Raw genomic sequence first — 14,654 nt, 5'->3', positions numbered from 1 at the left:
GCACTAAAATAGCCAAAATATGGAAAGAGCCCAAATGTCCATTGGCTGATGAACGGATAAAGAAGATGTGGTGTATCTACATACACAATGGAATATTACTTAGCCATCAGAGGGATGAATACTTACGTTGAAGTGGATGGAACTGGAAGGTGCTATGCTGAGTGAAATAAGTCAATCAGAGAAAGATAATTTTCATATGGTTTCACTCATATGTGGAATTTAGGAAACCAAACAAAAAAACATAGGGGAAGGGAAGGAAAAATAGAATAAGAAAAAAACAGAGAGAGAGACAAACCATAAGAGGCTCATAACTATAGCAAGCAAACTGAGGGCTGAGGGAAGGGAGGTGGAAGGGAAGATGGGGTAACTGGGTGATGCGCATGAAGGAGGGCACCTCCTGTGCTGAGCACTGAGTATTATATGCAACTGATGAATCACTAAATTCTACTCCTGAAACTAATACTACACTGTATGTTAACTAACTTGAATTTAAATGGAATCTTGAAAGAACAAATAAATGAATAATGAAGGAATACAAATAAATAAATTAAATAAAAACATAAAGGATACTTCTGAGGTGGTCACAAGAAAGTGTTATAACTATTCTTTACCCTAGCTGTCCCCAAATGGGGTTCCAGGTTTACAAGGGAGGGAAGGAAGTGGCTCTAATATGAGCCACTCATATCATCTCTTGCTACCCCTAAGCAAATGTCAAACCTGGTGGGGACTGGGGAGACGACTGGCAGGAGAAATTTTATAAGATGTCAACACTAAGAACTGTCGGAATAGAGAAAAGAGAGAAATCAACGTGGTCCATGTGTTTGTGGAAGTGAAATTTGAACTATAACTTGCATGTGACTCACAGGCAGAAGGGGAAAAGTAAAGGAAAGAAACCACAATGGGAGGCATGAACAGAGGTGTTGTTGTAATAAATAATATGGACTGAGTGCTTGTGACATGCACTGCCTCAAATGTTACAACCCAATAAAGTAGGTACTAATATTACCTCCATTTTGGAGATGAGTAAACTGAGGCTTTCAGAAGTTAACTGCTTGCTTACGGTCACACTATTAATAAGTAGCAACACTAGCACTCAAACTGACAGCAGAGTCAGAGCAGCGCACTGCTCTACTGAAGAGACTGAGGTAGAAATAAATGTGGCAGGAGGACAAGATCAACAGAACAGAACAGAGTTGGTTCACTCTGCAGAAAGGTAAAAGGGACAGTTGGGTAGGTAAGGTGAGGTCAGACTCTTCAGTAAGGCATGGAATGGCCTTTTTTTCCCAGATCAGGCCCCCAACTGACTCCCAGGTTCATCCTCTGTCTCTCTTCACAGCCCCTTCGTGGTGAGACCGCACTGAAATACCTGGTGGTCCCTTAACTTGTTGCTCTCTCTCATACCTCTTGCCTTTGCACAAGCAATCTCCTCTGCCCATATTAACTCTAGCCATTCTTTGCTTTGTGAATGACATCTTCATCCAAATTTCTGTCCATCTAATCGGGCCCCCTTGCTCTTCCACACCTGCAGTCCCCACTCCCAACAAAGCCAAGTGCTTTCTCCTTTGCAATGTCTAAGCGAGCATACCTTGTTCATTTCTCTCTTTTCCCCATATTGCTGTAATAACCTGCTCATCTTCTGTCTTCCCTCTAGACTCCTAGTCCCTCAAAGAAAGGGATGATAAACCTAGCACAGTGCCACAGAGTAGATAGCCAAAGCAATTTGATGAGTAAAGGCATAGGTGAATGAATAGAGTGGTTGATTGATTGATTGATTGATTGACTGACTATAGGGGAACTAAAGCCAAGACATGAAAACGTAAGTGACAAAAAACTTTTAGAGACACAAAAGAAGGGAAAAGGTATGATGAGAATAACATATAAGAAAATCTAAGACCGGTGATTATTGTTTTTCCTTTCCTTAATGTAGGATATCAAGAATGTAACACTTTTGGGGCGTCTGGCTGGCTAAGTCAGTAGAGCATGTGACTCTTGATCTCCAGATTGGGAGTTAAAGCCCCACAATGGGTGTAGAGATTTACTTAAAAATAAAATCTTTTAAAAAGAAAGAAAAAGGGGCACCTGGATGGCTCATCGGTTGGGTGTCTGCCTTTGGCTCGGGTCATGATCCCAAAGTCCTAGGATCGAGTCCTGAATCAGGTTCCCTCTGCAGCCTGCTTCTCCCTCTGCCTCTCTTTGTGTCTCTCCTGAATAAATAAATAAAATTTTTAAAAAGAAGAACAAGAAGAAGAAGAAGGAAAAAAAGAAGGTAACACATTTATTGTAGTCATTTCTCTTTTTTTTCAGGTATCTCAGTCATAACAGAATAACTTTCCTGAAGCCGGGTGTTTTTGAAGATCTCCACAGACTAGAATGGCTGTATGTTTAATTTATGTGGCATTTTATAGTATTAGTTTTTATATTCTAAATATATAAATGAATCAATTTTTTCTTCTGGCTGGCAGGATAATTGAAGATAATCACCTCAGTCGAATTTCCCCACTAACATTTTATGGACTAAATTCTCTTATTCTCTTGTAAGTACTAAAAATTAAAGCAAATATTTCAATTGAAGGAAAAGATATGAATAAAAATTACTGCTTTAAGTTTAACAGCATTAAATATGGAATTGTTAAAACCCCAAAAAGGCCTTCCCAACTAAAATCCATCTCTTAATTATATTCTGAGGCTACTTTGTAGTCGTAACAATTTTATAAGATCTTCTGTCTTCTAGGACATCAGCCCATCAAAACTGAATACAGCCTCACTACCATGTTTTATTGAAATATTTTCAAGCACACCATTACTGCCCAGTATTAATCTTGGTAAAGAAAAATAACATTCATTTTAAAGTCACCTCCTTCTCACTACCCACTTTTGAAGGGCACAGGCTTTTTTTCAGTTACTAACATTGCTGCTTCCTCCATTTGACAACTATCATTTGTCGAATTTTATTACTAACAAGCACTTAAATATAACAAGACTTACAGAAAAAAAAAACAGAAGACAACTAACAGATTTTTGTGGTTTCATAAAGAATAATGATAATACCATGTTTGACCTAAGATGAGAAAAGAACCAGAAAAATGTGACTTCTTTTCTTTCTTTTCTTTTTCAGAGCACTGATGAATAATGTCCTCACTCATTTGCCGGATAAACCCCTTTGCCAGTACATGCCAAGACTGCATTGGCTGTAAGTTGATGAACCTTTTCTTAAAGAAGTCAGCTAACTTTCCTGGTTTTGCCTCGTTCATTTTGGATATTGGGTTTTTTAAAATGATAGGTTGTTAATGTCGTATCACATTTCCTCAAATACTTTAGCATGATTTTGTTATTAAACATCCCCATTGTCTAAACTAACTCCTCTAGACTCTCACCAAGATAAAACAACACACACACACACACACACACACACACACACAATTTGGAGGCAGGAAGAAGAAAGAAGAGATGTCACAGTATCCATAGAACATCTCTTTCTTCCCTCTGTCGATCTATTTTCAAGTATCAATTTGATACAGAAAGACAGTCCCTTTAGTCTCTTTAATGAGAATATGATATTTAGAATTTATTTTTGAAGTCTAATCTCAATAGAATATGTTTCATGGACATGTTTACACAATAACTTTGCTTATGGTAATAAGGATCATTCTACCCATTCAGTGGTTAATTACCCAATAAATTTGCCTATTTAAAATGCAGGTAAAAATGAAGACATAAATAACACAAAAATAATTATTTAAAAGTTCAATCAATTATCTGTATGTACAGGTTATATGAAAACTTCCTCTGTCTCTCATGTTGTAGGAAATTCTCAGAAGTGTTGTTGTTTGATTTCTAAGCTCACAGTAGATTAAAAGTAGAGGGGAAAGATGAAGTTCAAAACATTAGTGCGAAGTGAGAACTATCAACCTGATAACAAAGCAGGAGTGGGATACGCTATAAAAAGTAGACATAATTATTCAAAACACACTAGTTTGGAACCATTTAGAGGAAGACAAAAATCCCCAAAATCATTACTAACTCCAGAGGGCATCTTGGTATGACAGCACAGAACTCCCGTTGTTGACAACCTGACATATTTGAGAAAAGGGCAAATTAAGTTCAATATCCCTTGTAATTAAATTTTGTTTCAAATGATCACATTAAACAGTTATTACATGCTCAGTAATCCAAACTTAGTAATAAGGCAAAACTGATTAATATTTACATAAGTAAACTAGCAATTAAAAATTCATACACTGAGACCAGAAGCAAATGTAGGAGATATTATGCAATACATTAATAAACATTTCCTTTGCTTTTAAAAAGGCAGCCAAATATACATCTCAGATAAAACTTTATTTTTTTAAGATTTTATTTATTTGAGAGAGTGAGAGAGTGCAGAAGCCAGTGGGGCAGGAGAGGGGGGCAGAGGGAGACTCAGACACCCCCCTGAGCAAGGAGCCCCATAAGGGGCTCCATCACCAGGACCTTGGGATCATAATCTGAGCTGAAGGCAGATGCTCAACTGACTAAGCCACTCAGGCACACCTCAGATAAAACTTTAAATGATTAAGATTAATTACTAAAGTGGCACTTGGGTAACTCAGTCGGTTAAGCATCCAACTTTTTTTTTTTTTTGACATTTATGTATTCAGAGAAAGAGAGAGCACGTGTGTGCAAGCAGCGGGAGGGGCTGTGGGAGAGGGAGAGAGAATCCCAAGCAGATTTCCTGCTGAACTGGGAGCCCCATATGAGGCTGACATCCCACCACCATGAGATCATCACCTGAACCAAAATCAAGAGTCGAAGGTTCAACAAACCGAGCCACCCAGGTACCCCTGGTCAAATGTCCAACTCTTGATTTCAGCTCAGGTCATCATCTGAGGGTCTTGAGATCAAGCTCCAGGTTGGGCTCCATGCTCAAGCTGGGGTCTACTGGAGGTTCTCTCACCTTCTTTCTCTCCCTCCCCCTGCTCGGGCACACCTGCCATCTCTCTCTCACAAAATAATAAGCAAATCTAAAAAAAACTAAGATCCATTACTAAAGAAATGGACTTTTTATAATTTCATCACTAAAGTTACTGTCTTTAAATTTTAGCTATCCAAAAAAGTCATTTTGTGTGCATTCCTGATAGTATTATACCAATTTTAATGCTAGTAATAATAATGTTTGCTTCATAAATATTCATTTATTTTAAAACTAATCACTGTATCTTTACCTCACACATGAACTTTTATGTAGCAAAGTATAAACTGAAAAATCAGTTGGATGTGTTAGTAAAAAAAAATTATTCAACTGACTTAGTGGAAAAATACACATAAAAGACATGACAGCCCAGGATAATATGCTCAGACAGACAACAGATTAAAATCTTTATTATAGTTCTTTCTTTTTTATATTATTATTATTATAGTTCTTTCAAAGCAAAAACAAAAACAAAAACCTATAAACGCCACAATAGAAGTTGGGAAATTCAAATAGTTAGAAATATAAGTAATAAATAAGCACAAGAACAGATGGGGCAAAGGTGAACTAAAGATCAAGAGAGTAAATTAAACTTATTTTGATAGGAGATGAAGCAAGTTTATTTATAGGCAGGAGAAGCTAATATGAAGAATTTGGAACTATAGAAAACAGTGAAGATATATTATAGAGCAAGGGGCTGGAAGATGTGGACCCAGATGGAAAAATAAACTGTGATACACACACAGCGTTTAAAATCAATGACTGAGCCCCACTTCAGTCAACCTGGCTCAATTTCAAGAGCATAATATGAATTACAAAGAAAAAGTCACCAAAGAGTACAATGTATTACAATTCTATTCCAACAAGATTATGCTTAGGATATAGAAAGTCACAAAACACCACTGCTCCGTTTCTACAGATAGGAAGGAACTTTATCATCTACACAATAGTATTGGAAAAATAGACTTTAGAACAGGGACTATAACCAAGGATAAAGAGGGATATCACACAATGATAAAGGGGTCAATTCAGCAAGAAGATTTAATAATCTTAGATGAGTAAACAGTTTCAAAATGAATACAGTGATAACCATGGAACCATAAAGAAAAATAACTAGGAGTCAAAAGATATCACTTAAAACCAACAAATCCACCAAATGTTGATATTTGATATTCCTAAGCTGAATATTAACAAAAAGCATACAACTTACCAAAATCATATGGTCGGAGAAAAGCAGAGGAGCAGAAAGGAAGACAATATATACTCATTTTATCAGTTCTTATAAGTTATAATAGGAAATGAGTAAGTATTGTTATTCTCTAGAAAGAGAAGATACAGTGTATTGGGTAAAGTTATAAAGATAACCAGTAGTTATACAAACCTTTCTAAATATTAAAACAAAGGTTTTAGGGCAGCCCAGGTGGCTCAGCAGTTTGGCGCTGCCTTCAGCCCAGGACCTGATCCTGGGGACCCCGGATCAATTCCCACATCGGGCTCCCTGCATGGGGCCTGCTTCTCCCACTGCCTGTGTCTCTGCCTCTCTCTCTCTCCATGTCTCTCATAAATAAATAGATAAAGTCTTTTAAAAAAATAAAAAAATAAAGTTTTTTTAAATTTGTTGAAAGTTTTTTAACATATAAAACCTTATAGTAAGTAATATTTTTAAATAGCAGACTAAGGTCAGATATATTAGTCATCTCTGTACACTCAAGTGGATTTAACTGTTTACTTATTAGAAAGAAAAGAGATTTTTCAAATTGGCTCACAAAACAAAACCTAATTCAGTGCTATTTACAAAAAAAAATAACTATAATTGAGTAAGAAAGATCGAAAATAAAAGACTGATCTAGGGATCCCTGGGTGGTGCAGCGGTTTAGCGCCTGCCTTTGGCCCAGGGCGCGATCCTGGAGACCCGGGATCGAATCCCACGTCGGGCTGCCGGTGCATGGAGCCCGCTTCTCCCTCTGCCTGTGTCTCTGCCTCTCTCTCTCTCTCTCTCTGTGACTATCATAAATAAATAAAAATTGAAAAAAAATTAAAAAAAAAAAGACTGATCTAAAGTATTCCATGTAGATGCAAACCAGTAAAAAAGAAGGCATCATATTTTATCTAAGTAGTTAAATTCTGGCCAATTTGCATTAAACAACACTAAGAAGGACATTTAAATACTAGAGTGTGCAATTTCTAACAAAAGATATTACATAATAAGTATATATGCGCCAAGTAGATTCATACAGTAACCAAAAGGAATAGTAGGCATACATGAGCAGTAACAGATAATAACCCACCTCTATTAGTCCATGAAAGATCAAGTAAAACCAAAAGGGATACGAAGAACTAAATAACATAATTAATGACCCAACTCTAATTTTTGTATATCAAACAACAATGTCCCTTCTCAATAACAGAACTGATACATTTGGGACAGCAGTGTGCCCAGCTAAAATACATTCCCAGATTTTCCTGCGTCTTGATATGGCCACATGTCTAAGCTCTGATTAATAAGGTGGAAGAAGTTTAGTGGGGAACTTCAAGGAAGTCTTCCTAAAGAGAAAAAGGCAAGCCCTTCCTCTCTTTCCTTATTCAAAAACATGCATATGATGGCTCAAGCTTCAGTATCATCCTAGACCATGAAGACAAGGGCATATAAACAGTAAATTTGAAAGATGTTTCAGGGTGCCTGGGTGGTTCAGTTGGTTGGGCATCAGCCTTTGGCTCAGGTCATGATCAAGCCCGGCTTGGGGCTCCCATGGCAGCAGAGGCTCCCGGTTCTTCTCCCCCTGCCCCTCCTCCGTCTTGTGCTCTCGCTTGCTCTCGCCCACATTCTCTCTCTCAAATAAATAAACACAATCCAGAAACACAATCCAAGAAAGAAAGAAAGAAAGAAAGAAAGAAAGAAAGAAAGAAAGAAAAAAAAAAGAAAAGAAAAGAGAAAAGAAAGAAAAGAAAAGAAAGAAAAGAAAAGAAAAGAAAGAAAAAAAAAGAAAAGAAAAGAAAAGAAAAGAAAAGAAAAGAAAAGAAAAGAAAAGAAAAGAAAAGAAAAAAAAGAAAAGTTCCTAACAACTTTGTTAAACTACCATACTAGCCCTGGACTACCTAACTGTAGTTGCGTGTTTATGCAGTTATGGTTGGGTGTCTGTTATACGTACCTGCACCTAATTCTAATAGATATAAACCTGAAAGCAAACAACAACCAAGGAACATTCGCCAAAATTGACCATATATTTTAGGACATACACACACATAAGCCAAACTCGAGAAAACAGATGGAGGGATTGGAAGGGTCATCTCTCTTCTTGAGACTAGGAGACCCAAGGGCATATACAGGTTAAGTTTGTAGATGTTGAGTAGAAAGTCAGGGGCTCCTCCCTGCTTCATCACCTCAATTCTCTCTGTGAAATAGGAGCCAGAAATGTTTCAAAGAGCAGGAAGTAGAGGTTAAGGAGATATGAATGTTTAAATGCCACCAGGCCGATAAGAGAGGAAGTTGAGAAGAAAGATTATTGGTGGTGTTAGTGTGTTCTTCAGATGGAATCAAATTTTCACTTTTAGCCAATTCTGAAACCTCATGACCAAATTAGCCAAACTTAACGACCATGTATAAAAGGAAAAAATAAATGGTTACGTTTAGAGGCTTATTGGAAGTTGGAAAAGTAGTCTAGACATTAGAAGCAAGAAAAGCAAGAAAAACACCCCTTGTCAGCTCACGTAGGGCTTAGAGCTAGGGACAAGAAGCAGATTTGTATGCCTCCAACCGGATCCCTGTGTATCAGGGACTAAAGCGTCTAATTTTAGGAAGAAAGCCAAAACAAATTCCCAAATAAAGCTTAAAATAAACTCAAAATCCAATTAAACTGATGATTTGATCAAGTCCCTAGTTTATGCCTTGATGTATACCCCTTATTGATTTTTGCAAATTAGTAAATTAATACTAACTTAAATATTTTTGTTAGCTTAATAGAAAAAAAATGTGACAGTAGTAGCTAACAAGAAAAATAAATCAACTCAGTATCACAGGATATTTTCTGAGACTTAAGAGAGCATCACCACCTGGTGGTAGATTCATGGTAACAGCAATAAAAGAGGAAAGAAACACCGTCTCTTGTCACTGACAATGCATATTGCGAGAGACCAGAAACTTTGACCGAAGCTAATGACCAAAAAAAGTAGTACTATAAGTACTTAGTTTCCAATTGAAGAGAACAATAGAATTTTTTCTTTAGAAGAATGATCTAGAATCAAGATTTAAGACTTAATACAATATTCTGTATAGTAAGAAATCCTGTCTACAAAATTCTTGAGTTATGGTATATTGCCTCTGCTAAAGACCTGTAGCCACAATAAGCTTATTCTCTGGGTACTATAGATGGTGAACTTAAATATGAAATCTTTTTTGTCCTTCAACCAGTAAATCTAATTTTGCAACCTGAATGCAACATAGAAAAACCCTATGACATCATCTACAGCCTGACTTCAAATATAGCTCTCTCATTTTGCTCTTTTCTATTACAAATACACCCTTTTCCTCAATTGACTTGATTTCTAGGCCCCGTACATCCTGATTTTCAGATTGTTCAGATACGGCCTGATTTGTCAAAGTCTATTTTTATTGCAATGCCCAGAATAGAACTAACTATTCCAGATGTAGCCTCACCAGTGGAATGTAGGTGCTTCTTTTAATGTTACCCATGTTTCCCTGGCAGATTTTAATACCAGAGTCACACTTCAGTTCATATACTTTAGTCACAATTGGTCTTGAATAGCTCTATATATTATATGGTGACCAGTAAACTAAGTGTTGGGGGAGACGGAGCAGATTTAAGGACCATCATTTACTCCTGAAAGCATATCCCTAGCCTCGGCTAACTCTCTGTTCTACAAACTTACAAAATAAACTTAACAATAAAAGAGGGACAATAAAAGAATGCCTTCATGATCACCATGAATAAAGAAGAGACATTAAACATACATTTTGTGACAAGTTTTACAGCTCAGACCAGACTCCTGATGCTGACATAGCATCACGCAGCAAGAGAGTACAGTACAGTACAGTACAGTACAGATACGCATCTCCCTAAATTGGAAGTTGGAAAGCCAAGGACGACACTGGCCTGTGTGACAGTATAATAAAGCAAATGATGGTGTCCTCAGAGGTAAAGGTCATTGAGAATTTTTCCTGGGAGGTGTTTAGGCAAGGGAGGTAGAGGTGAAATATTGTTTTGGCAGCAGGAGCTTCTGTAGCAACAATAGAATCTTCTGCAGACTGTAGCAAGTAGGGTCATACCACTTAGAGAAATGGCACTGGTAACTAGACAGATGTTGTTTTGTTGTCGTTTTTTAAGGAGATAGGAGTTTGTTGAATTGACCACAAGGGAGCAGTGTAGACAGATGTATATAATACATACCACTATTAAAATCTGGTGAGAAAGTGGATGTTTATCATAACAGTTTTTAATTTGACTCTTCATTCTCTTCACATTTCTCGGGATAACATATATACCCATGTGAACATATGATACAGATGTGACTCAAACATTTTCACTATGAACACAGAAAAAGAAGCATTACATTTATTTATTATTTCTGCTGTCATGTAAGTGGCTACTTGTGAGAATCTATATGAAATATATAGTATGTGAAAAAAAGAGATTTTATTAGATAACAAATAGTGCTTGACCAATTTATTTCTATGATCAAATTTTAGCTTTATCATTTTTGTTTTTATGTTTCAGGGACTTGGAAGGCAACCATATCCATAATTTAAGAAATTTGACTTTTATTTCCTGCGGTAATTTAACTGTTTTGTAAGTAGTGTTTTATCCTTTTGAAGTGATGCTATATCTCCTTACAAACAAAATTAATCACATATGTGAGCATAAGTTAGCATAAACATGCACAGTAATCATAGCAAATGTTCACTTATGACGAAGTTTTCTGAAACCGAAGCATATTGGCAAAATTTTTGAAGTTCACACCAGACTTAACCAAGATTCACAACACGCATCGATCATCACAGCAGTACTGTATTATATGAGACCTATTTTTCTAGAACTTAAATAATACCCATTTTAATGGAAAGAAACTTTCATTGACCACCTAGAATCTCTCCTGGGATCTCAGTTTGAAAAACACTAAGTTGGTCTTAATCTATAAGAATATTTGCCCTATGCAAATTATTACCGTATAGACTGTGGGAAAAAAATTAATCATAACCAAAATTATAAAAAATACTGTAGAATGTCTACACCCCTGAAGATATGATTGTGGACACCAGGATAAACTTTAGAGTGTCATTGAGTATGATTTCTCCTTATGTCCTTCTGGCCTATTTTAAACCCACACTGCTTTTTCCATGAAAGTGAAGGATGCTGGAGCTTCTTACAATATAAAAACCCAACTGCTTCATATACAGCTCATTTTTTCAGAGCAGCGTTTTTCAGACTGTGGGTTGAAGCCCACAAGTGGGTGATGAAAGCAATATGGCATCTCCTGACTAGCTTCTTTAATGAAACAGTGTTGAATTGAATAGGATAAAAATATCAGAGTGTAATTCAGATAATTAAATGTACTATTTCTTGAATCTTGGGTTGTGTGGGTGTATGTTACGTCCCATGTTTTTAAGTGTAGTTACCATGGGAAAAGTTTAGAAAGCACTATATAGAATCCACCTAGAAATCCATTCTTAGAAGCCATAATACTAGGACCCTTGTGTACAGGCAATGTAATAACTGTCACTGATACAACAATTTTTCTCTAACATGCATCCTCCATTCCAGCGGGTTCAAGCCACTAAGATATTTGACCTCTTAATCAGTGAGCTCAGGCGTCTTCAGGTACAGGATGCTTTGTAATGATCATGCAAAAACAGTTCCTACTAACTGCTCGAAGGAAACCAAATTGTACCTGAACAACAGAGACCAAATCTTACAACTTCTTTGCTATTCTACTTTGGTTTGCTTTTAAAGAAGCCTCTGTGTGAAGAGATCATTTGTGAGTTTCCTCTTGGCAGGTGCTTGTACTTTTCTGGTCTAGGGATACTGGCAGGAGTTCATAATGGTTTGGAGAGCTGAGAGGAAATAAATACTTCAAGATGGTACAAGGCCAACCTCCCGGCATGCCACATAACATTTAAAGAATTGGAAACATTTTAAAACTTTTCTGTGAGTTAGTCCTTTATGCTGGTTCTTAATACATGAGATCCGGGCAGAAATGAACTGGTCAAAAACTACTACAGCCGGATTCAACATCCCAAACTAGAGATGTTCTGAATTGGTCCAGGTTAGATTAGACTTCCCTAGGCAACTCTACTCCAAGTCCCATCAACTACCAAAGGTGTGTGAGTGTGATTGGGGGGGCGGGGGGGCCAAGGCAGTATTCTGTTAGAGACACACTCTATGCCTCCTAAAGAAGAGGCGACCCTAAGACAGCTCCCTGTGCTCTCAGTTGCATGATAGTCTATATTCTCAAGAGTTCACGTTTCCACAATTTCTCTTGCAGCATTCTTCTCTACCTCACTTAAAAATTTGAATATTTTACTTTATCATCACTAAAAGATTTGAGAAATTTAAGACCAAAACCAGACTGGGTAGTTTACCATACTACAAAATACTTGATGTGAAAATGCACTGTATGTAATTATCTTTTCTTTTTTTTTTTTTCAGGCTGTTAATCTCTCCAAAACCTCATTTATCACTTACCTCAAGGAGCCACAACATGTTTTTCTTTTTACTTTCAGGGTAATGAGGAAAAACAAAATTAATCACCTAAATGAAAATACTTTTGCACCTCTTCAGAAGCTAGATGAATTGTAAGTTTGATAAGACCTTTTTCTTTCTACTCTTTTAGTTGCTACTTGTTACACATATTTGCTTTTATACATATGAGAAATATTTATCTCTTTTCCTAGCATTATTTGTATGCACTTTGAGCCACCGATGAACTCAGATAGCTTACAAAAAATATACTTTAAAAGTATTTAAGGCAAGTGAGATACAGGGAACATAGCTACAATGAAATAATAAAGTCAGGGTAAAGTTAATACATAAAATACATCCAACAGCACTCTGTCCTACTGCTGAAAGGAACAGCAACAGCACATTTGTTTTATGTTTCCTAGAGTGTTAGGATTCAGAGACCATAAGATAAAAAGACATGCTTTGCTAATTCCGGAAACAAAAGATAATCTTGGATCCACAAAGAAATTGGAGATTCTTGGATAACATCCCAACCTATAAATCAACTCTTTATACTGTCTCTTTTTTAAGATCAATGACCCAATTCCAAAGTGCATTAAGACAACTCTGGTAAACCAAAGCTTTGTGGCCCAAGCACATAGTAGCCTATTGACAGAATTAAATATGTTGAGCAATGAAATTTATGTCCTTCAGAGAATTTTTTTATTTTTTTAAGATTTTATTTATTTTTTCTGGAGAGACACATAAAGAGAGAAAGGCAGAGACACAAGCAGAGGGAGAAGCAGGCTCCATGCGGGAGCCCAATGCGAGACTTGATCCCAGGACCCTGGGATCACACCCTGAGCCTAAGGCAGGCGCTCAACCCAGGCGTCCTGACAATTTTTTTTTTTTAGTATTAATTTTCTCAGTTGGGTTTTTCCTAAAGTGTGGGCTAGCAACTACACTTGACCCTTGAATGACATGGGTTTGAACTGTGCAAAAATTAAGGTTCCAAGTCATATTTGTACTCTAATGCAAAAGGAAGAAGGGAACGAAGGGAAGAGAAAAAGAGGCACAACTCATACATTAATTAAATTAGAAAATTGGATCTGTTGGAACAAGATCAAATACCATCAAGCATTTGTCTGTGAAGAAGTGATGAAATGAGATAAATTACTTTTATATTTTCCCATTACACTTTTTAAAACCGTTTAGACTTCTGGTAAGTAATATAACTCACTAACAGCATTAAAAAGTTGTATATTGGTTTCCTCACAAATTACAGAACATGGATAAAGTCTTAAGAAAATAATATGACATGGTTGCAATTATTTCCCTAGGGATTTAGGAAGTAATAAGATTGAAAATCTTCCACCGCAAGTGTTTAAGGATCTGAAGGAACTCTCACAATTGTAAGACTGATACTAATTTTATCACTTCATTTTTTTTTATTTTTTAACAATCTCTCTTATTTTTAAATTGTAATGATATATATAACATAAAATTTAGCATTTTAACCATTTTTAAGTGTGAAGTTCAGTGGCGTTAAATACATTCATGTTGCTGTACAGCCATCACCACCACCCATCTCCAGAACTTTTACATCCTCCCAAACTGAAACTCCATACCTATTAAACATATCTCCCCATCACCTCCCCTCACCAGTATCTCTGTTCTGTATTTATTAATATTTCTACTCTAGGTAAGCCATATAGATGGAATCATTCCACAGTTGACCTTTCGTGACTGGCTTATTTCACTTAGCACAGTGTCTTCAAGGTCCATACTTTTTGTAGCATGAGTCAGAATTTCTGGATATTACTCTGAATAATAGCATTAATCAGTAATATTATTATTCTAAATAATAACTCACTGTATATATATATATATATATATATATATATATATAACTACATATAGTTTTATATATATATGCTGCATTGTATTCATCCATTCATTCATTAATGGTCATTTAGATTCCTTCCACCTATTAGCTATTGTGAGTAATGCTGCTATGAATACGGGTGTACAAA

General features: G+C 36.4%; 1 protein-coding gene across 5 annotated transcripts in view; it reads left to right on the top strand.

Moving 5' to 3' along the window:
- RXFP1 (relaxin family peptide receptor 1) overlaps positions 1–14,654 on the top strand; it is a 95,076-nt gene that overhangs the window by 67,047 nt on the left and 13,375 nt on the right. For 4 of the 5 annotated variants that reach the window (XM_041737832.1, XM_041737831.1, XM_041737836.1 and 1 more), the window contains 6 exons: positions 2,305–2,376; positions 2,463–2,534; positions 3,116–3,190; positions 10,681–10,752; positions 12,684–12,755; positions 13,962–14,033. In XM_041737832.1, the coding sequence (XP_041593766.1) occupies positions 2,305–2,376; positions 2,463–2,534; positions 3,116–3,190; positions 10,681–10,752; positions 12,684–12,755; positions 13,962–14,033 (435 nt within the window). The remainder of the gene's footprint in view (positions 1–2,304; positions 2,377–2,462; positions 2,535–3,115; positions 3,191–10,680; positions 10,753–12,683; positions 12,756–13,961; positions 14,034–14,654) is intronic. The other variant, XM_041737834.1, reaches the window with a different exon arrangement.

Source organism: Vulpes lagopus, chromosome 23, assembly GCF_018345385.1.
Source record: "Vulpes lagopus strain Blue_001 chromosome 23, ASM1834538v1, whole genome shotgun sequence".
Classification (NCBI taxonomy): domain Eukaryota; kingdom Metazoa; phylum Chordata; class Mammalia; order Carnivora; family Canidae; genus Vulpes; species Vulpes lagopus.
Note: the sequence above shows the minus strand (reverse complement) of the source record. Positions and strands in the feature narration are given on the sequence as shown.